Raw genomic sequence first — 23,915 nt, 5'->3', positions numbered from 1 at the left:
TTGTATTATCTGGCATTCCGTTTTGAAACATTGGTTAGGGCGAGGGTTTGTTGCTGTGTGTTTTGTTTTTGGATTCTGTGGACCGAATCAGCACAGGACAGCGGGGTCGCTGTTAGAGGCGAAGGATAGCCCAAGAGAGAATTGAAGTACCACTACACCTTACCGTGAAGAATTCTGATGGAATATCTCGGTATTTTATAGTCTTTGCTGATAGGTACTTTTAGTCTATCATTGCTATATCACCGATACTCTCATCCGATAGTTTGTACTTTACCGCAGCCCTGAAACTACATTTGATACTATGAGTATTCGATGGACGGTACCCCGGAATTCATATGCTGGAACACTTTTTCCAGCTAAACGACCTATTAATCAAGGGACAAAGCAACAGCTGCCATCTGTTGAGGAAATATTCCTATATTTATAAAGCATTCTTTTGAGCCCCACTTAGCGCCAGTTCTCTCAGAATGCTGTTCGTGATTGCATTGCTCTGTTTTGGTGTTCTCCAAGCCACGGGGCTCCCAGTCCCAGCTCCAGTCTCAGTAACAGTGGAACCTCAAACCACCAAGCCATCCATAAGGACTTCCTATGCAAATTATAAGGTGTTTCGGGTGGGAATCCACACTAAAAGTCACTTTGAAGTGATCGAATTTCTGCTGTCTGATCCCGAGATGGTGAGAGATTACCTGTTGCTTTACGAGTGGCATTCATTTACTAATAATGTTGTTTTTCATCCTTTCATCTAGTATAATTTGTGGCGCATAGGCAAGAACGAGGTGGACATAATGGTACATCCAAGGGTGCTACAAGAATTTAACAACACGGTGACGAAGGAGTCGTTCAATGTGCAGCTGTTGGTGCCCGATGTTCAAAAGTAAGTTTATCAAACAATCCCACCGTAAATCTATTCTAAACATTGCTATTCCCTAGACTCATAGATGCAGAGAAGGCAAGGAAATAAACGAGACCTAGTACATTTTCATAGACCTGATTAGATTATTTATTTATTTTGCAAGCTTCACTCTTCTTCACTCCTTCACTCTTTCTTGCAACCGGTGCCACAGTCGCTGCCCTCGCAGATATCGCAGAGGGAGGACTTCACCTGGTAGTACTCGGTGGCACGGCGTTCCGTGTCGTAATAGTCGTAGAGGGAAACGGCGGCGGGCTTCTGTTTGGCCACAGCATGCGCCTTGGTTGCCTCCACGGGCAGGCACTTCACATCGCCGGGTGTCAGGCTGTCAAAGTACACAATGACCGTGGAGTCGGAGTTCTTGGTTTCCACCCGCTTCACCCGGTCGACGGCCTGGATTTTGCTCAGACTATCGGCATCCCCCACAAAGCCGGAGGGCAGAACGATCTCCATGACAGCCATATTGGAGTCCTTGTCCTTGTCGCCATCCTCGAGCGGAATGTACTCGGCGCAAATGTCGACCACCAGCAGCTGGCTGGAGGTGGTGTCCTTCACCGTGGGCGTAACCTTGAAGCTGGGCTTCTTGTCCTTCTCGGCCAGGTTGTAGCGATACGAGAGCTGAACCATCGCCGACCCCGTGCCCTTGGCCGTGAAATCGACCTTACGCGTGGTCTTTGGCAGTACGTGGGTCTGCAGCACCAGGGCGTTTTCGGGTTCCACCTTGATGGTGGACTTGGTGCCGTTCGAGGGAACAAACTCAACGTCCATTGTGCCAGTGCCCGAGCCTGTCTTGGAGGCGAATTTGGTCAGTGCCTGCAGGCCGATGACTGTGTCCTGGGTCGAGGCAAAGCCTCCGTTGCTGTTGCGCTGCCCAATCAGCCACTTGACGATGGGCAACGCCGTCTCCGCGGGATTCTTCTCGAGGAGAGCCAGCAGAACGTAGGAGGTGATCTCCACATCGTTGCTGCGGGGACGCCAGATGGTGAGGCGACTGGACTGCTCGCCGCTGGTTTCCGTTGCCTTAGACCACCACTTGCGGTCGTTCTCCTGCTTGGCCTCGCTCTCCAGCTTGGCCAGCACCTTCTCGGCCTGCGGATGCTTGGCCAGCTGCAGGGCCACAGCGGCAATGGCCAGAGCATATTGATCCTCCGTCTTGTCCACCTCCTCGGCCACATACTGCACACTCTTGTCAATGGCACTCTGGTACTTGGGAATGAGCTCCTGCAAAGATGGCCAAAAGTTAGTCAGATTTCATTTTCAAAGACCAATCAGTACTTACATGGTTCTCGAAGAAGGCCAGCAGGACGAAAGAAGTGAGAGCCAACTCATTCTGATTGGCGTTATCGAAGAGCTTACCCACCTCAGGGAACTCTCCGTTCTCCTTCTGCTTGGACAGGAGGAAGTCGAGGCCAGCGGTCACCACCTTGGGATCCACATCGGTGTACTTGCCCGCCTGGTGGAAGGATCGCATCACGTAGGCGGTGAGCCAAGTGCTGCCCGACGGATCGGACTTGCCGAAAGCACTGTAGGAGCCATCGTCATGCTTGTAGGTCAGCTCCCGCTGGTAGCCGATCTCCAGGAACTTCCTTGCCTTGGCCTCAATGCTGGGCATTTTGCGGTTGGTCACCTCCAAGTACTTCTGCACCAGGATGTTGGGCACAAAGTTCACCATGTTCTGCTCCCCGCAGCCGTACGGCATTCGCACCAGATTGTCGAGATTCTGGAGTGTGGGACCCAGCAGGTCGCCCATCACCGAGAACTCGATAAACTCCGAGTCGGGCACCGCCTCCGTGGGTATCTGCACTTCGAGAGTCTCCGACATCTCGGGCTGTTCCTTCAGGTTGATGAAAACCGCTCGATTCACGAACTGAGTGACACCCTCGGGCTCCACCTTCAACTTCTGGTGAATGGTGTCGCCGGCTAGGGGCGAAGTGGCGGTAATCTTCAGGGTGGTGGAGCCCACAGTCTTGGGGCGAATCATAAACGAGACGCTCTTGCCGCTGTTTGCGGGTATCGTTACGCGTTTTACTCGGCGCACCTCGTCGCTGGCCTTCTCCTCCACCTCGTTTGTGGCCTCTGTGAACTCGAACTCTTTATCCGTGTTGTCCATGGTGACCTCGGCATCGAGGGTCTTGTCCAAGTAGTTGAATATGATCACGGGTATAGCTATCACTTCGCCTTCAGTGAACCCAAGAGACGGGGATGAGTTGAAGTTGATTTTGGCTTAGGGATTTGAGCACTTACCCCTTTTCACGGAATACGGCAAGTTGGTGGACACAAAGAATGGCTGGAATACTCGGATTTTGCTGGGGTTCTTGGTCAGGGCGATGCCCGAGCTGGGGTTCAGCGAGAAGCCCGTGACAACCCATGAGGTAATGGTATCCGGGACTTTCTTCGCAAAAGTGAAGCCATCGGCATCCGTTCTATTGAAGATTATACGATTAATTTCCACCTCATTAACAAAGCATGATACACCACATATACAGTAACGGACGATCCACATAATGGATTAAATGAACTGACGATTTAGTTGACACTTATATATACATATATCCTTCCACCTCTAAAACAATGACAACATGCAGGGGGAAAGAGCTGGGAAAATGTTAGTGGAAAGGAACTTCAGTTAGGTTACTCTTCGGTGGAATGCTTTTCTTAGTTTCACGGAACTTTTTTAGGTATGCCGACTGGTCATTTGGTTATTGAAATATTCATTTACGCTGATGAGGGAATGTCTTATGAGTCACCCGACAGTTAACAGTGCATGGCATTAAGTGAACAGAATTTATTTGGGACTATTTAAGAATATCCAAGTATCTGTAAACTCTTTACGTATCAGTGGAAGTGCTGGTGGTGCATAATATTCAGCATGAGCCACAATAATGTGATCATAACTACGGCGGTGCTCGGGTTCTTCAGCTAGTGAGTGATAAACCACGTCATCAGACCACTGTCTGAGATCTGGGAATTAGATGTTGATTAACTTTGTGTAGGCATCCGTTGAGGAGCTTCAACCTATAACCAATTTGTAGGGCGTATCAGACCTAGCACAATAGGTATTGATGAGATATGGGCTTGCACTTGTATTCATTTGGTTCTTGAAATATAAATTTGAATGCCATTTATTATGGGCTAATGAGGGAATGTCTTGTGAGTCCCCCAAAGTCATGCCATTAAGTGAATAGAATTTACTCGGAACTATTTAGGAATATCCACGTGTCCGGAAACTCTTTACGTATCACTGGTGGTGGGGCTGGTGCTCGTGCCGATGGTGCCAATTCTTCGTAATATTGTGGTTCTGATGCCGAAGCAGCCGCAAGGCCTGAGCCAAAGGCGCGGGATTGGGGCATCGCATACCAAGTACGTGCTTCAATTCCTCCAGACCTTAAGAAATAGTCTCCTGAGGAAAACCACCTAGGATAACCTAATAAGATATTGATTAATTGTAAGAAAGCATCCCCTGAGGAGCTTAACCAAAAAAAATTTCGAGGCTGTCCCATCAGATCTAGCACAATAGATAATGGTGAGATATGTTTTTGCATTTGTGTAGCCATTACTTAAAAGTAGTGTTGTTAGTCAAGCACATAGAGCACACCTTCTACACACAAAAACTATGCCTAAAGGGTCATACTTTTCAGCATTGTAAAATATCCAGTTTTCCGGAAACTCTTTTCGAATATGGGGCACTGAGGCTGTAGGTGATGGTGGCGTTGTGGTGCTCAAAAATACAGATGGTATCATTGGTAGGAGATTTTGATTCATTATACCATTTCCTAATGCTGGAAAACGCTGCAGAGGTCTTGAGAACCACCGTCTTCCTAATAGGCATAGAAGTTCGATGTAAAAACCAAATGAAGGGCGGAGACAGCAGTTCCATCGCTATAGTATGTTAAAGGAAGACTCTTGCAACTGACGGTTGATTTTAGTAGGAAGAAGCTAGGGCATTCAAAGCGTGGAGAGAGAGTTAATCCTACTGATACCCAAACACACACAAAAAGCACAACGGGGAAGAGTATTCATTCAATTATGGTTACTTTTCGGCATTGTAAAATATCCAATTCTCCGGAAACTCTTTCCGAATCTGTGGAAGGACTGCGCCTGAGGCTGAAGCAGGACCTGGAGGGCCGGGTATTCCAGATGCCCCCGCAATCGAAAATGCAACCGGCATTGGCGAATTTAGTACAAAGAAAGGTACTATAAGATCATCTGCATCGGGATATATATATATGTATATCATTAGTATATGGTTAAAGCCTAAAGTTGAACTAGTTTTTTCAAGGTGGAGTTAGATTTTAATCTACTTTTTTGGATAGAGATGACTGGTGTGCATTCGGAGGGGGGTTCATGCACTACTTAGATAACCGTAGACCCACCTCCCGTGGCCGGTGGATTGCGAATGCCATATCCAGATCTCGGCAAAGTTTGTGCGTACGATGTCTACCTTCGTTTCAGACGGCGAGTGCGAATCAACGGTATCAATATCGTCGTCTACTTCTGCTTCTTCGTACTCAAAGTTGTCCGTCATATACAAACCAGCATCAGCATACTGAACAGCTAAAATTTGGGTGGGGGGTATTCGATTTTTCAATCACGATTACTTGTAGTACCTTTCCGAGTTCTTTGGAAACTCTTTTATACGAGTATCTACGAAAAATCGGATGTTCTGCACAAGCAAGTTTCAAGTATTAGTATTGGTGCATGGCGTCGAGAGAGCCTCAGCCTTAGAAAGCCATAGATTTGTGATTAGGAAGCATAGAGAGCTGTGCGTTAAGGTGCAATATCGTGTGTAGACGTTCGAGGGCGGCACCCACCTCCGGCTTTCGTCATATATCCAGACCTCGGCAAAGTTCTGACGTATTGGCATTTCTGGGTCGCCGTTAATCACTGGCTCGCGATTGTAAATGGCATTACCAAATCCCAATGGTGGACTGCCAACACTAATAGGTATGGCTTGAAAATTTGCTTCCACTTGCGGCTCTTCGTTAACATAGTCGGGGAAATCTGATGGAAATGCGGCTTAAGTTCTCCTTTTTCCAATGCGACCAAACAAACTCTTTGCAATATTTAACAATCCCTCAAAGTAGTCTACAGAATATACATACAAACCCAGTCTTACCCGTATTGTAGGGATAGTTGGCATTGGTCAGGGTCACCAATCCTGAGGTCTCTCCAGGATATCGGCCAAAGCCGCGACGATAGGGGGTCGTCGTTTGGTATTTGCTGAGGCTGTTGAAGATCTCATCACGGCTCAGATCGTTGCCGGACTTCAGCAGCAGAACACTCTGGTCCACTCCGAGAAGGCCCACAAAAGAATCGGAATCCGTCTTCACACGCAGCTTAATCTCTTCGCTGGGCTTTGCATCCGCCGGCGCAGATATTTCAATCTATTAAATTGTTCTGGTTAGTACGTGCCGCTTCAAATCAAACCCTTGAGCACCCACCGAGTTGGTGAAATCCATCTCGAAGTTGATTCGTTTCTCTTCAAAGCGCAACTCGTTGTCAAAGATGTAGTGCACGAAGATCGTGGCCAGGGGTACCATCGCAAAGCTGGGCACAAACTTGACCGTGTGAGTCTTGCGGCCCTTTGGTACATCCACATAGTCGGTGTCCACGATGTTTCCCCTGGCGACAATCGTGTACACAAAGTAGGGTATATCGGCATTCGACTTGACATCAAAGGAAACAGTCTCGCCTAGTTTTGGCCTGAAGAAAAGCAAAAGTTAGCCTATCACATTACGGTGAAAGTGTTCCGCCGTACTTACGTCTTGGTCTTCACTTCAATCTTGAGTGGTTCGTCGGTTTCTAAGGCAGGATGGAACTTTGAGATGCTCCCCACGTAGGATGAGGAGTCTCCGAACTCGGCATTTATGCTCACATAACTCATTTCCATTTCGGGCAGAGTGACGTTGAAGGAGGCCATGCCGTGTTCGTTTAGAGGTCCCTCAAAGTTGAACTCCTGCCGAGTTCCTCCGGAAAATCGATTCCCGTTCATGAAGCTCAGTTTGACCTTCTTCGTGGAATCCCTGACCGGCGAACCATCCACATTCTTGACCACAATCTGAAAGACAAAGGCCTTGCCCGGCTGATATGAGGGAGGATTATCGACACCCTCGATCTTGTAGCGTTGGCTGTGCAGATTGACAATCGTTGTAGCATTCTGCTTGTTGCCCGTCAGCTCCTCGGTGACGATGGCCAGGATTTTCAGAGGGGGAGAGTAGCCGCCACGGTATTGGTTGCCTTCGATGCTGAACTCCACGTGTCCCTTGCCATCTAAATTGATCGTCTTTTCCTGTTTTCCAAATTCATGGTTCAGATAGTGTGCAAAATTTGGTTCGATCGAGACGGTGGCCTTGCCCTTGACCGGCTTGCCGTAGGTGTACTTAGCCCTGATCGTGGCCTTCACCACCTTATCCTGCACGGCCACGTCCTTGGGCGACTCCACGATCACCTCGAACTTGGGCAGCACATACTTATCCACCTCGAATGTCTTGGTCTCCGTGCCATCGCCGTCCACACTCACGGCGATCTTCCAGGTGCCCAGCACTGGCTGCTCGGACAGCTGCAGCTCCCCGGAGTACACGCCCTTCGTCAGCTTGATGTCCGACAGCTGCTTAATGCGGTTCTGGGCCCCATCAGTGATGGCTATCGTGATGGGCTTGTCGATCTTGGCCGGTCTAGTGTACTCGTCGACGAATAGTACTCGGAACTGCACAAGATCGGCGGGCTTGTAGGTGGCCTTATCGGTCTGAATGAAGGTCGGGAGCTTATCGTCGGCATGGTTCAGCTTGGTGGAGTTCTGGAAGACGATGCCCGTCACTCCGACTGCTGTCAGATTGTAGTCCCCGCTGGCCAGCTTCGGCACATCGAACCCCACATTCTGGGTGGACATGGGCTCTACCTCGATCTCCTTTGTCTCGTTGTAGGAGGGTCCATTGAGGCTGATTCTCATCTGGCTGGGGCCGTCCGCCTTGTGCACGGACACGGCCACATTGTACCTGAAGTTGGAGCGGATGGTGCCAGGCCCCACAACCGAATAGAGGCTGCAATATATGTACACAAAAGATTTGTTTAATTAAACAAAACTGATTGCTGGCAATGAACTATCATTCGCGGATTACGATTACCATTTCTTAATTGCAATTCCATGTATAATTCGCTAATTAATGACTGTATTCTGATTCTCTATTCTCTATGATTGATTCTGTTTGAATCTGATAATGCAAAACAAATAATATAATGGTGTTCTTGAGTGTAACAAGCTGTGCGGTACCTCTTATATACTGTCGGACATGAAACATGATGTTTTTATAGTCCATACTCGGATTTATCTCTAAAAATAGAGATCATTGGCTTTATATAGTAGTTTCTGTACTGTCCCTGTCTCACGTAATCAAAAACATACTCCCAAGATCACGATGGGGTACAGGGTATATGAATATTAAACTTTTATGACACCCGCAATTAAGCGGATCCCACACTCACAAAATTTGTATGTTACAAACAAAAAGGTTCTCTGTTTTTCCCCCATTGAATGTCCCGCTGTGCTTCCCCCCTAGGCAGACGCGTGTTCCGATAATCAGTGGAACGAGCACCTCTCCCCAAAGAAGAAAGCCATCTACTCCAGACTGCAAGGCTTTTTTTAACCGGTTTGAAGGGAACCAAAAGAGTGACACTTGAACATTATCTGGATAGTAGACGTGGCCAGGCATACACTGGCTGGGTGCATACACAACTTTATTGACATAGTCTATTATTTGAATATCAGTTTATTGGTTCATATGGCACCTGACAGTAAGCTTCCTTAGTTTAAATGATAAGCGATCGATTGGACCATATACATATGTACGTATACATATGTATGCATGTATATGACTCTGTATAACAGAACTCACCCGGTGGCATTGATTAACAATGCGAATTGCAACAGAAAAACACTGAGACATATCCTCAACATTTTGGCAACGGGTCACGACACAAGCTGTAAAAGAATTTTGATTATTTCTGGCACATAATATTGTATATATGTTGTCTTATTTCACGCGAAGGTTTATGACAATGTTTTTTTTTTTTGCTCTCTCTCTTTCTCATTCACACGCGAACAATCAAGAACTGACCTCAAGAGACGAACACAGTGGCCGGCACGATCCAAAATGAGCTGCGCTTGAAACGAGACGGGGCTTAAATACGATTTCCAAGTGATCGGACATCGGCTCCCGATCCGATCTCTCTCCCATTCGTTGGGACGTCGCGTCTCTCTATTTTGTTTGTTGCGGGGAGTTTTGTCGCGCTCCAATAGATCCGCACGATCGGTAGGCACATACATATACATACAGTGTCGATCTCTACGTCACTGATGATAAATCTCTGTGTTTATTTGTTTTGATTGAACCAAAGGCAGTGTGAGATCTGAGGCAGATCAGCGAGATGTTTGACCTGTGTTATCAGTTCTTAGTAGCGTTCCGATAAGATTTTACGGGTTAAGCCCGCGCTATGTATTTAATATTAATTATGCCATTAAACGTAAAAATCAAAATTAAATAAAACGAATTTATTTAGCAATGTAGTCGCATGTCAGACCTATATTCAGCTTTTCTTTCACTTCTCTTTTCTTTTATATTTCTTTTCCAGAAATCCAGATGTTCTGGTGAGAGCATTAACCGCATCGTGCATTGAAAACGCTCTAAAGACGCCCTTTTGTGCTAAATATTATGTAAATATTGAATGTGATTTGGGTATTTTTCTTACGCAATTAATTAAGAGGGATATACCCCGACAAAATTTAAGCGTTGATTTTATGAAACTATTCATCAAAAAGCTATGGCGCTTCCAAGAGAGATAACTTTGGGGAACAATACAGCATGAAATGAATAATATAAGTACTAGTAGAACTACTACTCCTTAATCTGTTCTTTTTGTTATCAAAGATTTAAAAACAGTTCGAGATTCTTAAAATAATAATAAGACTTGTAGAGCTTTTATCGTCGCTTAGTCGGGACAACAACCCTCGATGTTACAAACTTTCAAGCTGGACAAAAGCTGAAGCGCCCACTCTGTGGGTTCCAGCTTTATTGCAAATCGCGGCCCCGCTGGCCTGACTAAAAATCAGTTGGCAGCGAGCTTTCAAGCGGGCAACAGGTGAACGGGCGCGCTCCGAAACGAAAGTGAAAGAAAAAACGCGAGACAAAAAACAAAACAAAAACGAACGAACCAAAGTCGCTCCAAAAACGCGCGACTCGTCTTTGGCAATCTCTGGTGCTCTTCTGGTGCTGCTGCAATCGCCGGAGAGACAGAGACCGAGATAGCTGGCACACTCTACCCACACGTAGAGTGGAATACCGAAACGATAAAGTCGGACTCTGTATAGTATGTGATGCCAATACACAATTCGGCGGCAATCGAACAAACGTGTTTACACTTAATTTGCTAATACAATTCAAACACACAATATCGGGAAATACAACCCCACAAAATGCGGCTTAGAGGCAAGGAAATGGGCAACATGCTGCTGTCGCCAGTGCTGATCGTCGTCGTCACAGCTTGTTTACTCACTCAAACAGCTGCTCAGGGGTTAGTATCCCACACTATGTCAGGCCCAGAGACCTGACAAACAGAGTGACAAACCGTATGAAAATGAGATGTGAGAAGATATGACATCACTCTGCACTCGACTCTCCACACTCCCAGTTTAATCCCCGACAATCCACGAAAATGAAAGACTTAAGAAACAAGCGTGCGAAACCATCATCTTCATCATCATCTGTGAGGGAAGAAGATGTATTATTAACAACATGTAATCAGGGAATTAACCATGGGGTTTATATTATGGCAGTTAAAATATGAAACAACCTGAGGCCAACGCAGTTTTTTTGGAGGTGATGCTGTCGCCTACACACAGATTCCAGCTTCCAATTTTGTTAGGGTGATGCAATGTGGCCGAGAGCCAGCAAAACAGGAGCAAAAAGCTCTCCGTCTTGAGTCACCCTGATGCTCTTGCTGCTGCTACAAGTTCTGCTGCTGCTAAGGTGACACATAAACGCGGATTGCCACTTATGTCTGTACTTATTTCCGATGGCAGTCACCTTGAACACTCAATGACTGACCAGTCCGGGGCAATACTCAGACGAGCCCGAGTATCTATGTACATCTACAGAGTAATTCTGATTGATGGCCGAGTGAAAGACTGGAGGCGGCTACTTCTGGCACTCTCCTGATCGTTGTCGGGGTCCATGATCTGTTTTGCTACCCGTTCGATATGTCTGCTTTGCCCCTTATATGGGGCGGGCACTCATTCAAGGCTTGATTTCAGTCGATTTCATGTAGGTGATCATCGTAGTCCATAGCAAAAACCAATCAGGTGGAACACTGTGGTGGAACTGCAACTGCAACTGAAATTTCAGGCTGTAACTTTTGCGGCCAATTTGAGCAAAAGCGAAATTGTTTTTTTTGCCATTTACCTGCTCTTACTAAGACCGTTTTACTGCCTAAGCGAACCTGTTTTTACTTTTTGGGCTAACAAACGTGACATAAACACAAAAGAAAATTTTTGTGGGAACAGGTTAGGCGGTGCCACAAGAAACCAATTGGAATTAGAACAAGCTGAAACTGTGAATTACGCCAAAGAGCAGACCGGACGGACGCACGGACAGGCGGACAGAAGGACAGACGGTGTGGCACAGTTAGGAGGCAGTCCATAAATTTCGCAATCTTGCTACCAACTAAATGAATAGCCCCCGAAGCTTGCTACGAAAGCAACAAAGTAAGACAGCGCCAAAAAAAATAAAACCCCAGCAAGTAATGAGTGGAGATTTTCAAATTGAAAACCAAACAGTGATCAGACAGAGCCGCCCCTTGGATGCTCTTCGGAAAGGGAATCTTGAGACACACACTTAACATAACAATATGGGCATGGAAACCATATTCAAATGTCTATTGATGGCATAGTTTTGGTTTTGCTGATGATATAAATTCCCCAAGCGAGGAAGAGTTGAAAGAAAAACCACAAAAAAATAGTTATAGCTCGAGCCACTCTGCCACAGCCCCCGACTCCAAGCATTTCCGACAGATGCCGCAAAGAGTCTGCTGCCGCAAAGAGTCTGATGCTCTGACCCCAGAGGAGGTGGGGGTTGTGGTGGAGGCAGAGTACATTACCCCTGTAACAGAGGTACGATTCGGTTTGGGTTTGGGTTCCGTTTCGGGGTATTGTCTTCCGTTAAGCGCGTGAATGAATAGCGACGCGAAGAGAAGATTCAGATTCCGATTCCGATTCAGATAGCATAGGTGTAATTCGCTTACAAAAAACAATTCACTTAAAATTTCCACTGTCTTCCGTTACAGTCTGTACTCCATCATTGCCCCGAATACAGTGCGACCCAACTCTCAGTTTCATGTGGCTGTAAGCCTCCATAAGGCACCGGAACCCGTGCGCTTCAAGGTGGGAATACTGGGCAGCACCTACACGGACTTCAAAACAGTCGAGCTGCGGCCCTACTCCACACAGTTGCTGCACTTTGAGGTGAGTTTTCCATTAATGCTGTACTCCTTTCTTAGTCTTGGTCGTTGTCTTTATTTTTGGTAGATTCCCGATCTCAAGCCCGACCGATATCGCCTTACATCGGAGGGTCTGGGCGGCGTACAATTCACCAACGAAACGCAGCTGCACTTTGAATCCCGACAACACACAGTTCTGGTGCAGACGGACAAGGGCATCTATAAGCCCGGAGACCTGGTTCATTATCGAGTGCTCGTGCTCGATGCGAATCTAAAGCCCGCTCGTGGCTATGGACGTGTCCATGTCGATATCAAGGACTCGGGGAATAACGTCATAAGAAGCTACAAGGATGTACGCCTAACCAATGCCATCTACTCGAATGAGCTTCGCCTGTCCGACTATCCGCGCTTTGGAACGTGGTCCATTGTCGTGGAAGTGGCGGAGCAGATGCACGCCCAGACCTTTGAGATACTCGATCATATATTGCCCAAGTTCGTGGTAGACATCGAGACGCCCAGGGATGCCATTTATAAGGATGGAAAGATAGCAGCCACAGTAAAAGCGCAGTAAGTCCTTTGATCAGCACAAAAATAAGGGATTATTCTTGATTATTTATCCTGCAGCTATGCCTTTGGCCAGCCGATTGTGGGTGAGGCCACCCTCTCCATTTATCCCACCTTCTTTGGGTCCCTGCAGCCATTCGTCAATGATCTGATCACCCGCAAGGTGGTGCCCATCGATGGTACTGCCTATTTTGAGTTTGACATTGAGCAGGAGCTCCGTCTGAAGCAGGACTATGAGCGGCAGTATCTCTTGGATGCTCTAGTGGAGGAGAAGTCCACGGGCTCTGTGCAGAACTATTCGACAGTTCTCACTTTGCATTTGAACCACTACCGCGTGGAGACAGTGAAGATTCCCAGCTACTACATACCCGGAGTGCCCTTTGAAGCCACTGTAAGTATTTCCTGAAAGTTATATTTAAATAGTTTAAAGAATTATAAAACTTCTTCGATTCGAAGGCTCGCATTGCCCGCAACGATGGCAGTCCTTTGAGGGACTTCAAGCCAGAGATCAACGCATATTTGACGAATGTCTATGGCAGCAGTGAGATGTACAATCGCTCTACTTATAGCCTGGATGCTCGCGGGGAAGTCAAGATGAAGTTCACGGTACCTGTGGGCGATAGCGATGAATTCCATTCGATTATTGTCGATTATTTGGGTGTGATAAGCGAGGTGGGCAAGGTACCACGCAAGCATTTACATAGCAAGAACTACATCACAGCCAAGGTGTTGAATGACAAGTAAGCATTGAATACAAGACCCAAAGCTTCCTCTAATGTCTCTTATGATTTTGTATCCTTCAGACCCACGGTCAATCAGGAGATATCCGTGGTGGTGCGTTCCAATGAGCCCATGAAGTACTTTATGTATCAACTGGTTGGGCGTGGAGACATCATCCTCTCACGCACCGTAGACGTACGTCTGATTGAGTAATTCTTCCGAACATATAAACCAATAAGAGTTTGTTCCTTCAGGTACCCGACAGCACCTTCCACACTATCAAATTCCTGGCCTCGTTTGCCATGATGCCGCGTGCCAAAATGCTCGTCTACATGGTCGTCAATGGAGAGTTTGTCTATGACGAACAAGTCATCCAATTCGAGGAGAATCTACTCAATGCTGTAAGTATATCAAAGTACTATTCACTCAAATGAGGTTACCAGTTAATTCTCACTTTAAGGTGCAAATAGAGGCTCCCATCAGAGCACCTCCCGGGCAGGACATTGATATTGGCATCAGCACGAAGCCGTACTCCTATGTGGGCCTAATGCTGGTAGATCAAAACGCCGCCGCTTTGGGGACTGGCAATGACCTAACCCACCGACGGCTCATGGATGCCCTGAAGGCATACGAGCTGAGTGATGTCAATACCCCCGTGGGCTCACCTGGCAAGGAATCTGGTGTGATAACCATGTCCAACACGGATTACTTCATCGAAAAGGAGGCAGAGAGCACGCCAGCCATAGGCCGGGAGGCCTCCACTGGCCCAGAGGAGGATAAGTTGACGACTGTGCGAAAGACAGACATTGGGCCGGCGCACAAGATCGAGGTGAACACTTTGCCACCCGGAAAAGGACGATACGCCTTCTCCTACACCCCGAAACCGTATTGGCACAATCCTCGTGTGCATGTGATGCGTGATCCAGCCGACACCTGGCTCTTCCTTAACATCTCGGCGAGCAGTGATGGACGTAACACCATCCATCGACGCATTCCCAGCGACATGACCTCCTGGGCCGTCTCAGCCTTTGCTCTGGATCCGGTCAATGGCTTGGGTCTATCCTCGCCAAATGGAAAACTGGAGGCCTACAAGGAGTTCTACATTTCCACTGATCTGCCCTACTCCATAAGAAGAGGTGAAGCTCTATAGAAATCCGCCATATGGTTTACTTGAACGTGTTTTCTTCTTTCAGATGAACTCATTGCCATTCCATTTGTGGTGCATAACAACAGGGAAAGTGACCTGAGTGTCGATGTCACTTTCTATAACACAGCCCTGGACTTTGACTTCCCGCAACTGGATCCGAAGGCCACCAGCAAGCCAAGTGAGTACCTCCCTAATCCCATCCATCCAATCATCTAAAAATTTTCTATTGTTTTGCAGAAGTGGAACTGTACAGCCGCCGATCTCTTCAGGTGCCCGCAAAGTCCGCCCGTTCCATCTCCTTCATTGTCACCCCCAAACGTGTTGGTGCCCTTCAGGTGAAAGCCATGGCTGCCTCTTCCCAAGCAGGCGACACAGTAGAGCAAACGCTTCTGGTGGAACATCCCGGAGCCACGGAGCGTGTAAACCGGGGCTTCCTCTTCGAACTAAACTCGAATGCGCCGAACAGGAAGAACGTCAGCATCATGGTGCCCCGAAATGCCATTCCAGAGTCGACCAGCATCGAGGTGTCCGCTGTGGGCGATCTGATCGGCAGCGTTTTGGGCAATCTGGAGAGCCTTATCCTCCTGCCCACGGGCTGCGGCGAGCAGACCATGGTGCACTTTGTGCCCAATCTTATGGTGTTGCGTTATTTGGGCGTAAGTCCAGTGATTTCTCCTATTCCCAGGTCTCTCAAGATTATGTTCTTCCTTTAGCGCCTTCGTCAGCTCACTCCCGAGATGGAGCTGCGAGCCACCAATAATCTGGCTCTTGGTTACCAGCGACTGCTGTACTATCGCCATGGGAATGGTGCCTTCAGTGCCTTCGGCCTGGATGCCAAACGGAGCTCCACTTGGCTGACGGCCTATGTGGCGCGATCCCTGCGCCAGGCGGCTCCCTTCATCCAGGTAGATAGCCATGTCCTGCAGAGCGCCCTCGTCTACCTGGCGAGTGTCCAGTCAGGAAATGGTGGTTTCGAGGAGCATGGTGATATATTCGAGCAGTTCGGCGACGATGGCATCAGTCTCACGGCTTTTGTGACCCTCGCATTGATGGAAAGTGTGGTAAGTGGAATCCTCCTTTGAAAGGTTAACCCTAATTTACCAAGCCCCCTCCTACACTAGGATTCCTATCCCGAGTACAGGAACAACATCAACAAGGCCCTAGACTTCATCACCAGGGGTCTCGATGGCTCCAGCAATCTGCATGCCATGGCTCTGGGCACCTACGTGCTCTCCCGTGCCAATCACAATGCCAAGGCAGCCTTCCTCCAGCGACTCGACTCGATGGCCATCAATGGGGGTAAGTAGATAATTCATAACTTTCCTACCGGACAAAATGTAAATGTAAATACTTCCCTTAGATGGTCGCAAATGGTGGAACAAGACAGCGCCGGCTGGTGAGCAGCAATCTCCCTGGTACAATGCCACACGGACTGTCAACATTGAGATCTCTGCCTATGCGGCGCTGGCTTTGCTGGAGAACAACCTGGTGGGCGATGCCTTGCCCGTGCTCAACTGGCTGATGGATCAGCGCAACGCTCAGGGTGGGTTTGTCGCCTCCCAGGACACAGTAGTGGGACTGCAGGCACTGCTCCTGTTCGCGGAACGCTTCTCCAGCCAGGGAAACAATCTGCAGATTGGCTTTCACTACGGCGAAGGAGCCGAAACCATACTCAACGTGAATGCTGAGAACTCGCTGGCACTGCAAACTGTTGAGGTAGGAGACCATAGACTCCAAACCTAAAGTATCTGCTAAAGTATCCATCCCCTTTTCCAAATTAGCTTCCCAGCAACCTGAAGAACCTGAGTATTTCCGCCACTGGTCGGGGCATGGCTTTGGCCCAAGTTAGCTACAGATACAACACCAATGTGACCAGTGCTTGGCCGCGTTTTGTACTGGATCCCACGGTGAATCGCAACTCCCATGCCGACTATTTGCACCTTTCGGCCTGTGCCAGCTTCGTTTCCGTGGTGGGTGAGCCGGAGCAGAGATCCAACATGGCTGTGATGGAGGTACAGCTACCCAGCGGCTTTGTCGTCGACACCGACACTCTGCCGACGCTGGAGTCGAGTGAGCGGATCAAGAAGGTGGAGACCCAGAACCGAGACACCAAGGTCGTCATCTACTTTGACTTTCTGGACAGACGAGAGGTCTGCCCCACGCTGCATGCCTACAAGACGGTCAAGGTGACCAAGCATCGCCCGGTGGCCGTCGTCATGTATGACTACTATGACAGCGGTAAGAGAGCCCATAACTTCCTCGTTTTCCCATAGATCTCACGGGGTCACTTCTTACATTTTAGCGCGACGTGCCAGACAGTTCTATCGGGCTCCCAAGTCTAATATCTGCGATATCTGCGAACATGCCAACTGTGGCAATCTCTGCGAGAAGGCAGAGAAACGAGCCTCCCGAGGACCAGATGACTTCACGGCCATTGCGGGTCATAGTTCCGGTCAAGGACTCAAGGCTCTCCCCATGGTAGTGGTGACTCTTTTAGGGGCCCTGATCTGGTAGAGGTTTTGTCCACTGCGGGTGGAAACCACAAGGAAATCGAAGCTTTAACAAAAACCCACTCACATAGTGCCTAAGTTAGACTAATCTAAGCCGTGAACTAAACCCGAGCTAAGTACATCTAATGATGCTAAAATGTTGCCAATAAAGTGTTATAACATTTACTAAAACCCTAGCACAGTACGAGTATCAGTGAGTTCTGAGATGTGCTTTTTATACCCGATAAATAGGGGTTTATTAGATTTGTGGTTAAAATGGATGTGTGTAACGTACAGAAGGAAGCGTTTACGATCCCATTAAGTATATATATTCTTTATATGCTGAAACTGGCACAGAAGGTGATTTCCTATTCTTTTTCCAGCATTTCTAATAGGTTTTGGTATTGTTCGAAAAGGAAATGTAACATATGTGAAGCGGATAAAAAATCTTTGTATGATTTGTATGATATTATATGTGTAAAATGGATGCCGGCAAGGTAACGGCAGGTCGGCACGCACGCAGGGCCAACACGATATATATGTATATATATTTAAAACAAAAAGAATACCTTTCTTAATATTAAAACTCAACGCATTACATATTTAATAAAAGTCATAGGATTTACATTATTATTTATCGTTTATGGTCCATAGTTTAAAGTCCATAAGTGATAGTGATAGTTGATAGTGTGATAGTTTGATTGTAGGCCTTAAACAAAAGTTACGATTACTGAGGACGGAAATCTGATCTGATCTATGCTAGGAAAAATGTTTATCCTATTTTTTCGTGCCCCTGGACAATATTCATATGTTATTTTATATATATTATATGTTCTAAAAATTATAATTTATATTAGCTCAGCCTTGAATATATTCATGAAACACATATATAGCTTAGAACGTCCGTTTGTAGGCTCAAAGTAATCATTAATTTTATCATTAGGTAACATTTGTATTATTTTGTTAGTTAATTTTGTGCCTAGTTCTTTAGAGACATACATTTTATTTTTAAAATAATAGTCTACAATTGCTCTTAATATTTCCTTTCTATTTATCACCCACAGAGTCTCCTTTTGCTTAGCTGCTTTTTATTTTATTTTTTAATTTTTCGTATCTCATTTACAGATAACTTTATATCAGACACGATCTGGCAATCAGATACATAAAGTTATGAGCATAACAAAAAAAATTAAACAAATTAAGCAGAAAAACAAATTCATGTTGGGCTTGTTCTCAAGTATAAATCTCTCACATATCCGAGTGGTTTACTTCAAAATCAGAATGATCAATTCAACATAAACATAAACAAGCCGAAAATTTAACACTGAATGGCGAATACCACCCCGCCACCACCGAAGAAGTCAAAGCGCATCGAACGCGACACGAATCGCGGCAAGTGGAAGTCCAAAACCGAGTTCATACTCTCGCTCATCGGCTATGCCATCGGCATTGGCAATGTTTGGCGCTTTCCATATCTCTGTTACCGCAGCGGCGGCGGTAAGTCTCATCACTCGCCCACCTCACTCAGTGCCCCACCTAGTCGCCACGTTCTCTCTTTGAAGCTCATTTCACTAGCAGAAAATAGCGCTGTCCAAGTGGGAGTGCAGTGCAGTGGGGTCAGGGCTGGGGCTCTGGCTGGGGCTGGGGCTATTTTTAGCCCCATTTCATTTAGCTTTTGAGTGAAAGCTGGACAAAAGCTTCGTCGCTTATGATGGCCTCTTTGCCGGTCTGTGGGGGACGCCTTCGATAGCTCAGTTGGTAGAGCGGTGGACTGTAGAGTTTCCGAGGCTTGGTGATGTGCGACGAGCAGCGGCAGGACTCTGGGCCTAACAATACCACGGCACCCAGACAGCGCCTACTCTTGCACCACCAGTTAATGATTCGCGATATGTTGAAATCCATAGGTCGCTGGTTCAAATCCGGCTCGAAGGATATCTTTTTTGTGGCTTCATTTTCTTCTTTTTCCAGGTGCCTTCCTTGTGCCGTACTGTTTAATGGTTCTTCTGGCTGGTATACCGCTGTTCTATTTGGAGGTACTCATCGGCCAGTTCTCGGGCACGGGCTGCACGGGAATGTTCCGCCTGACGCCGATACTGAAGGGCACAGGGATAGCCCAGGTCATCGTCAACATGTACTGTGTGTGCTACTACTCGGTTATCCTATCATATCCCATTCGCATGATATCCTACTGTTTCTACAAGACAGTTCCTTGGGTGGACTGCGACCATTCGTGGAACACTGACAACTGTGTTAACATAGATGATGTGAGTACGGCCCTATTATTTGTTCAATCCCCCAGCTCTGACAATCAATATTATAGCTGAAAAAACAAAATTCGTCGGACTTTGTGACATCAGCGGACGAGTTCTTTCAGTAAGTTCTTTGTGCAAGTTTTGTTCTGTATCAAACTGTCACATTTCTGTATTTTCAGTCGCGAAGTGCTTCAACTTTCAAGTGGCATCGACGATCTTGGCGGCATTGTGTGGGAGCAGACCCTTAGCCTCTTTCTATCATGGATTATCATCTATTTATGTGTGTCTCGAGGGATTCAATCGGTAAGAATCGTACACCGAAAGGCTCACCAAGTGTTGCTCACGGCTAAAGTGTTTTCTGGTGTAGGTGGGCAAGGTTGTCTACTTTACGGCACCCTTTCCCTATGTACTGCTTTTCATTCTGTTCGTACGGGGCATCACCCTGCCAGGGGCCTGGACTGGCATCAAGTTCTACATGTACCCCGAATGGGACCGCCTCCTTGATCTAAAAGTCTGGGCTGATGCGGCCATACAAATGTTCTTCGGCCTCGGCCCCGGATGGGGTGGCATCGTCAACATGGCCAGCTTCAGCGATTTCCGGAACGACGCGAAGTTCGACTCCATTCTAATTGTCACCGTCAATGTGTTCACCAGCATCTTTGCCGGTTTTGTGGTGTTCTCCGTTTTGGGTTTCTTGTCAGAGAAGTCGGGCATCCCCGTGGCTACGGTGGCCACCTCTGGTCCCGGACTGGCGTTTGTCACCTATCCAGAGGCCATAGCAAAGCTTCCGGTGCCACAGCTGTGGGCCATCATGTTCTTCGTCATGCTCTTCCTCCTGGGTATCGACAGTGTGGTAGGTTATCGTTATCCTCTGTGCCTCCACATGCTATTGGGTATTTTCTGATACTAGCTCCTTCATTCCACCCGCAGTTTGTACAACTGGAAGCCATCACCTCCTCAATACTGGACGAAATAAGGTGGTTCAGGAATCACAAGTGGAAGCTCACGCTTGTGTGCTGCACTTTTTTCTTCCTTTGCGCGATTATAATGACCACGCATGTAAGTAGACGTCGGACATCATTCGCATGGGTCCTAAAGGTCCCCCAACTTTTTCCCAGGGCGGCATGTATATCCTGCAACTGTTCGACTGGTACTCCTCGGCCATATCCGTGATAGCCATCTGTCTCGTGGAGATCATCATGGTGTCCTTCATCTACGGCATAGACAACTTCATGCTGGATGTGGAGTTCATGATGGGAAAGCGCCCCTCCATCATTTGGAAGATCCTCTGGAAGTGGGTCACTCCTATAGTTCTAGTCGTAAGTAGAATCCAGCGATCTTTCGGATATCTTTTTCCACCTTTTTCTGAGCTCCTTGCAGTTCATTTTTTTCATGAGCATCATCTTCATACGGACCATCAGTTACCATGGTAAAGTCTTCCCCCAATGGGCCATCATTATTGGATGGGCAAGTTTCGTGTCGTCCGTCATGTGGATACCGCTGTACGTCCTGTACATCATGATCCGCAAGCGGGAGACTATGTGCGACAGCCTCAAGAAGCGATTGAAGCCCCTGGACTGGACCCCTGCCGATCCGGAAGATCGCGAAAAGTACGAGGCCTTCCGTCGTCAGCGCAGAATGCCGGCCTTCATGTCTGACACAGACGCGGAGGGGATGAAATAATCCCCAATCCTAATGCCAAACATCTTTAACTTTTACAATACAAAACTAAGTGATTGTCAATAAAGACTGATTTGTATTTACAGCACGCATTAGTTGACCTCGTCGGTGACCTCGAACAGTTGATGGGTCACATCGGTGTTGCCCACAGCCTCCTCGTACTGCTGTCGATGCTCCATCTCCACAGGATACCAATCGGTGGGGCGGCATGTTCGCCTGAACCGCTCCCAACAGCTGCCTGTGCTCTGGTACATGTTGTACAGCCCATAGCCGGGTATCACCAGCAATGGTATCACCACCAGAAACACACTGATCACCAAAACAATCATCGAGGAATAAGAGTGCTCCATTATGGCCACGGCTATGCCCATCAACTACGAAATACAGAGGGTAAAGACAGTATAAGGACAAGTATTGCCAGTCAAAAATGAAAAACAAACCAGCGACACTATCAGTATAAGGGGAGCTATGAAGCGGAGAATGAAAATCTTCCATGAGGCAAAAGGCTGGCCCAACATGAACTCAATGTCCCGCTGAAAGCGTTCCCGTCCATAGATCCACAGAACCACCAACAGCAGCAGCAAATGAAGAATGCTATGCGACCAGATGGCATCCAGAGCCAAAGCAGAGAAGTACACGATGCCATGCTGCGGGGAAGGACTTACAGAAATTAAGAATACGAAGCATACACAACTCTACTTACATTTGTGCAAAAAAAGAAGGAGCAGAGGGCCAGGCCACCAATCAGGCCAAAGGTCACTTCCTGTTTGTACTTTCGTAGCCCCTCGAACTCGTCAAACACACTCGTGAGTACCGTGAATATTTGAGTGATCTGCAAATGAGAATGAGAATGAGAACGAGAACTCTCAGAAGGGGTTTCCACATACCATCACAATGAGGGCTGCCAGCAGTAGCATCGAGTAGTATATCACGGTCCACATGTTGGGCCACTCCATGGAGGCCAAAGCACTGGCACTCGACAGGAACAACAGCCAATGGTTTATGACATGTGTGTCAAAGTTTTCGGTTTTCATTTCTGGACCATAAGAAGGGTTTTTGCATCTTAAACAGTCCCAATTCAATTCAACACATTACCCACCTTCGTAGTAATGTTCGAGCATAAAGGTGACCAATCCGAAAAATATATAAATGAAGATCTGGCCAAAGGAAATAATCCAACTGTAGGACATTATGTTCGTTTTGAAGCCGTTGAAGCTGGAGAGCGCCATCACACTTCCCCAGCCAGCTCCGAAGGCCTGCAGCACCATAATAAAGGTGGAGCCGCTTCCCATTATCAAGTCCTCGCGGCGCGGCGTCAAGTAATTCAAAAGTCCATTGATGGATCCGGGTAGGAAGAGGAACCGCACAAAGCAGACTCCCAAAAGACCCAGTGTAATCAAGACCATGAACCTCAGCAACTTTCCGAACTTTGCAGTCTCCGAGAACTTGTAAAAGATGAAGCCAATGATGGCCCAGACCAGGATAAAGAAGCCCACAAAGTGCCAGGATAGCTCGTACTCCCGACTCAGATCGGGAAACCTAGAGTCATCAAGGGTGTCAAAGTGTTTTCTACAAAAACAGAAGAGCATAAGACATAAATGAGGAATATGTAAATGCTTTCAGTGCCTCACTGGAAATAGAGAACCGATGGTACATGGAGTATCTTTGTGTAATAGTCGACTGTTCCGTTGTCGTTTAGATAGAGTAAGTCCTCCTCGGTTTTTGAAAAATTGCAAATCTAAAGAATGAAAATGGTTAATTATAGTTAGCTGAAACTTTGGAAGCTCTATTCTCACGGTCAGTTGGTCACTGGATTCATTGTGCCAGGACTTCATGCCCTCACAACTCCATGGCAGCGTGGGATGAACAGAGTTGATGATGAACAAAAGCGGTACAGCCGCAAAGATCCCATAGTAGATGAGCATGGAGATGGTTAAGAAGGTGCTGACATACCCCATGCCTGAAAACATAACAAAACATAGGGTAAAGATTAAAGATCCTCCAAAGTAAAAGCAGTTCTTCCGTAGCTTACCCTTGAAAAACGGCGACACACGAAATGCTGATATGAAGCCGCTGCTGGAAAACTGCCCCATGAAGGAATGTATCACCAGAATCGGGACCAAATAGATGACCATGTATATGTAGTAGGGAAGTATGCCGCAAACTGGAAAGAAATTATTTAATCTTGAGAAAAATTTGTCTGTTGTCTTTCAATCGATCTCTCATGGCAACTCAAGATCTTGTCGTCTCTCAGTTGCAATATGCAACGAAAACCGATCCGATGAATCATTTCAGTTATATGCGAGTTCTGTAGGTCAGGTAATGGAACGCCCCTAAAAAGATTAGGAGCTTCTATCTACCATATGTATAATACGTAGTGCTCTGATTCTATTCCTAGCTAAAAGTGCAGTTCAATATTCCCATTACTCACTTCCCATATCGAAGAAGAACCAATACGAGGCCACAAAGATGTCCAGCTTCAGGGCGAGTCCAAAGCAGGCGAATAGGAAATCGGTGGGCTTTTCCCATTTTCCACGATCGAGGTCCGGGCTGAAGGGCTTCTGGCCCGTGCCATAAGATGTCTCATAGACCATGGCAGCCTTGGTTTAATGTTTGCCAATGTCTGGACCAAAGAATTACAGATGATTTTTGAAAACAGCTGGTCC

General features: G+C 47.1%; 5 protein-coding genes across 9 annotated transcripts; 3 read left to right on the top strand and 2 right to left on the bottom strand.

The window, feature by feature from the left end:
* Nucleotides 1–60: 60 nt before the first annotated feature.
* Nucleotides 61–986, top strand: LOC113565645. Its single transcript, XM_026988268.1, has 4 exons — nt 61–214; nt 280–674; nt 747–874; nt 931–986. Exons 2-4 carry the CDS (start codon nt 468–470, stop codon nt 959–961), a joined length of 366 nt encoding a protein of 121 aa, XP_026844069.1. The 5' UTR covers nt 61–214; nt 280–467; the 3' UTR covers nt 962–986.
* On the bottom strand, nt 973–8,888 carry LOC6589193 (CD109 antigen). Of its 5 annotated transcripts, none has more exons than XM_026988263.1 (8): nt 8,803–8,888; nt 6,673–7,950; nt 6,352–6,613; nt 6,027–6,294; nt 5,722–5,911; nt 3,155–3,333; nt 2,190–3,088; nt 973–2,131 (listed from the first exon to the last, which is right to left on the bottom strand). In XM_026988263.1, exons 1-8 carry the CDS (start codon nt 8,862–8,864, stop codon nt 1,037–1,039), a joined length of 4,233 nt encoding a protein of 1,410 aa, XP_026844064.1. In that variant the 5' UTR covers nt 8,865–8,888; the 3' UTR covers nt 973–1,036. The 5 variants fall into 5 exon arrangements, with proteins under 5 accessions (XP_026844064.1, XP_026844066.1, XP_026844067.1 ...); XM_026988265.1 differs by lacking the exon at nt 5,722–5,911 and adding an exon at nt 5,284–5,464; XM_026988266.1 differs by lacking the exon at nt 5,722–5,911 and adding an exon at nt 4,945–5,116.
* A 1,137-nt stretch (nt 8,889–10,025) lies between these two features.
* On the top strand, nt 10,026–17,514 carry LOC6589194 (CD109 antigen). Its single transcript, XM_002014582.2, has 15 exons — nt 10,026–10,477; nt 12,245–12,422; nt 12,486–12,964; nt 13,022–13,352; nt 13,418–13,701; nt 13,765–13,876; nt 13,936–14,082; nt 14,142–14,817; nt 14,875–15,006; nt 15,066–15,484; nt 15,542–15,889; nt 15,950–16,127; nt 16,189–16,544; nt 16,610–17,066; nt 17,131–17,514. The coding sequence occupies exons 1-15, from the start codon at nt 10,380–10,382 to the stop codon at nt 17,340–17,342; spliced, it is 4,407 nt and encodes a 1,468-aa protein (XP_002014618.1). The 5' UTR covers nt 10,026–10,379; the 3' UTR covers nt 17,343–17,514.
* A 985-nt stretch (nt 17,515–18,499) lies between these two features.
* Nucleotides 18,500–21,334, top strand: LOC6589195 (sodium- and chloride-dependent glycine transporter 2). The gene is made up of 8 exons (XM_002014583.2): nt 18,500–18,814; nt 19,286–19,581; nt 19,638–19,690; nt 19,749–19,872; nt 19,937–20,422; nt 20,500–20,628; nt 20,688–20,888; nt 20,950–21,334. Exons 1-8 carry the CDS (start codon nt 18,646–18,648, stop codon nt 21,250–21,252), a joined length of 1,761 nt encoding a protein of 586 aa, XP_002014619.1. The 5' UTR covers nt 18,500–18,645; the 3' UTR covers nt 21,253–21,334.
* On the bottom strand, nt 21,306–23,908 carry LOC6589171 (sodium- and chloride-dependent neutral and basic amino acid transporter B(0+)). Its single transcript, XM_002014584.2, has 9 exons — nt 23,681–23,908; nt 23,282–23,413; nt 23,046–23,209; nt 22,881–22,987; nt 22,349–22,818; nt 22,137–22,285; nt 21,953–22,081; nt 21,690–21,896; nt 21,306–21,623 (listed from the first exon to the last, which is right to left on the bottom strand). Exons 1-9 carry the CDS (start codon nt 23,841–23,843, stop codon nt 21,342–21,344), a joined length of 1,803 nt encoding a protein of 600 aa, XP_002014620.1. The 5' UTR covers nt 23,844–23,908; the 3' UTR covers nt 21,306–21,341.
* Nucleotides 23,909–23,915: the final 7 nt, after the last annotated feature.

This window comes from Drosophila persimilis, unplaced genomic scaffold, assembly GCF_003286085.1.
Source record: "Drosophila persimilis strain 14011-0111.01,24,50 unplaced genomic scaffold, DperRS2 tig00000191-arrow-pilon, whole genome shotgun sequence".
NCBI classification, from domain to species: Eukaryota; Metazoa; Arthropoda; class Insecta; order Diptera; family Drosophilidae; genus Drosophila; species Drosophila persimilis.
This window is presented reverse-complemented; position numbering and strand designations above follow the sequence as displayed.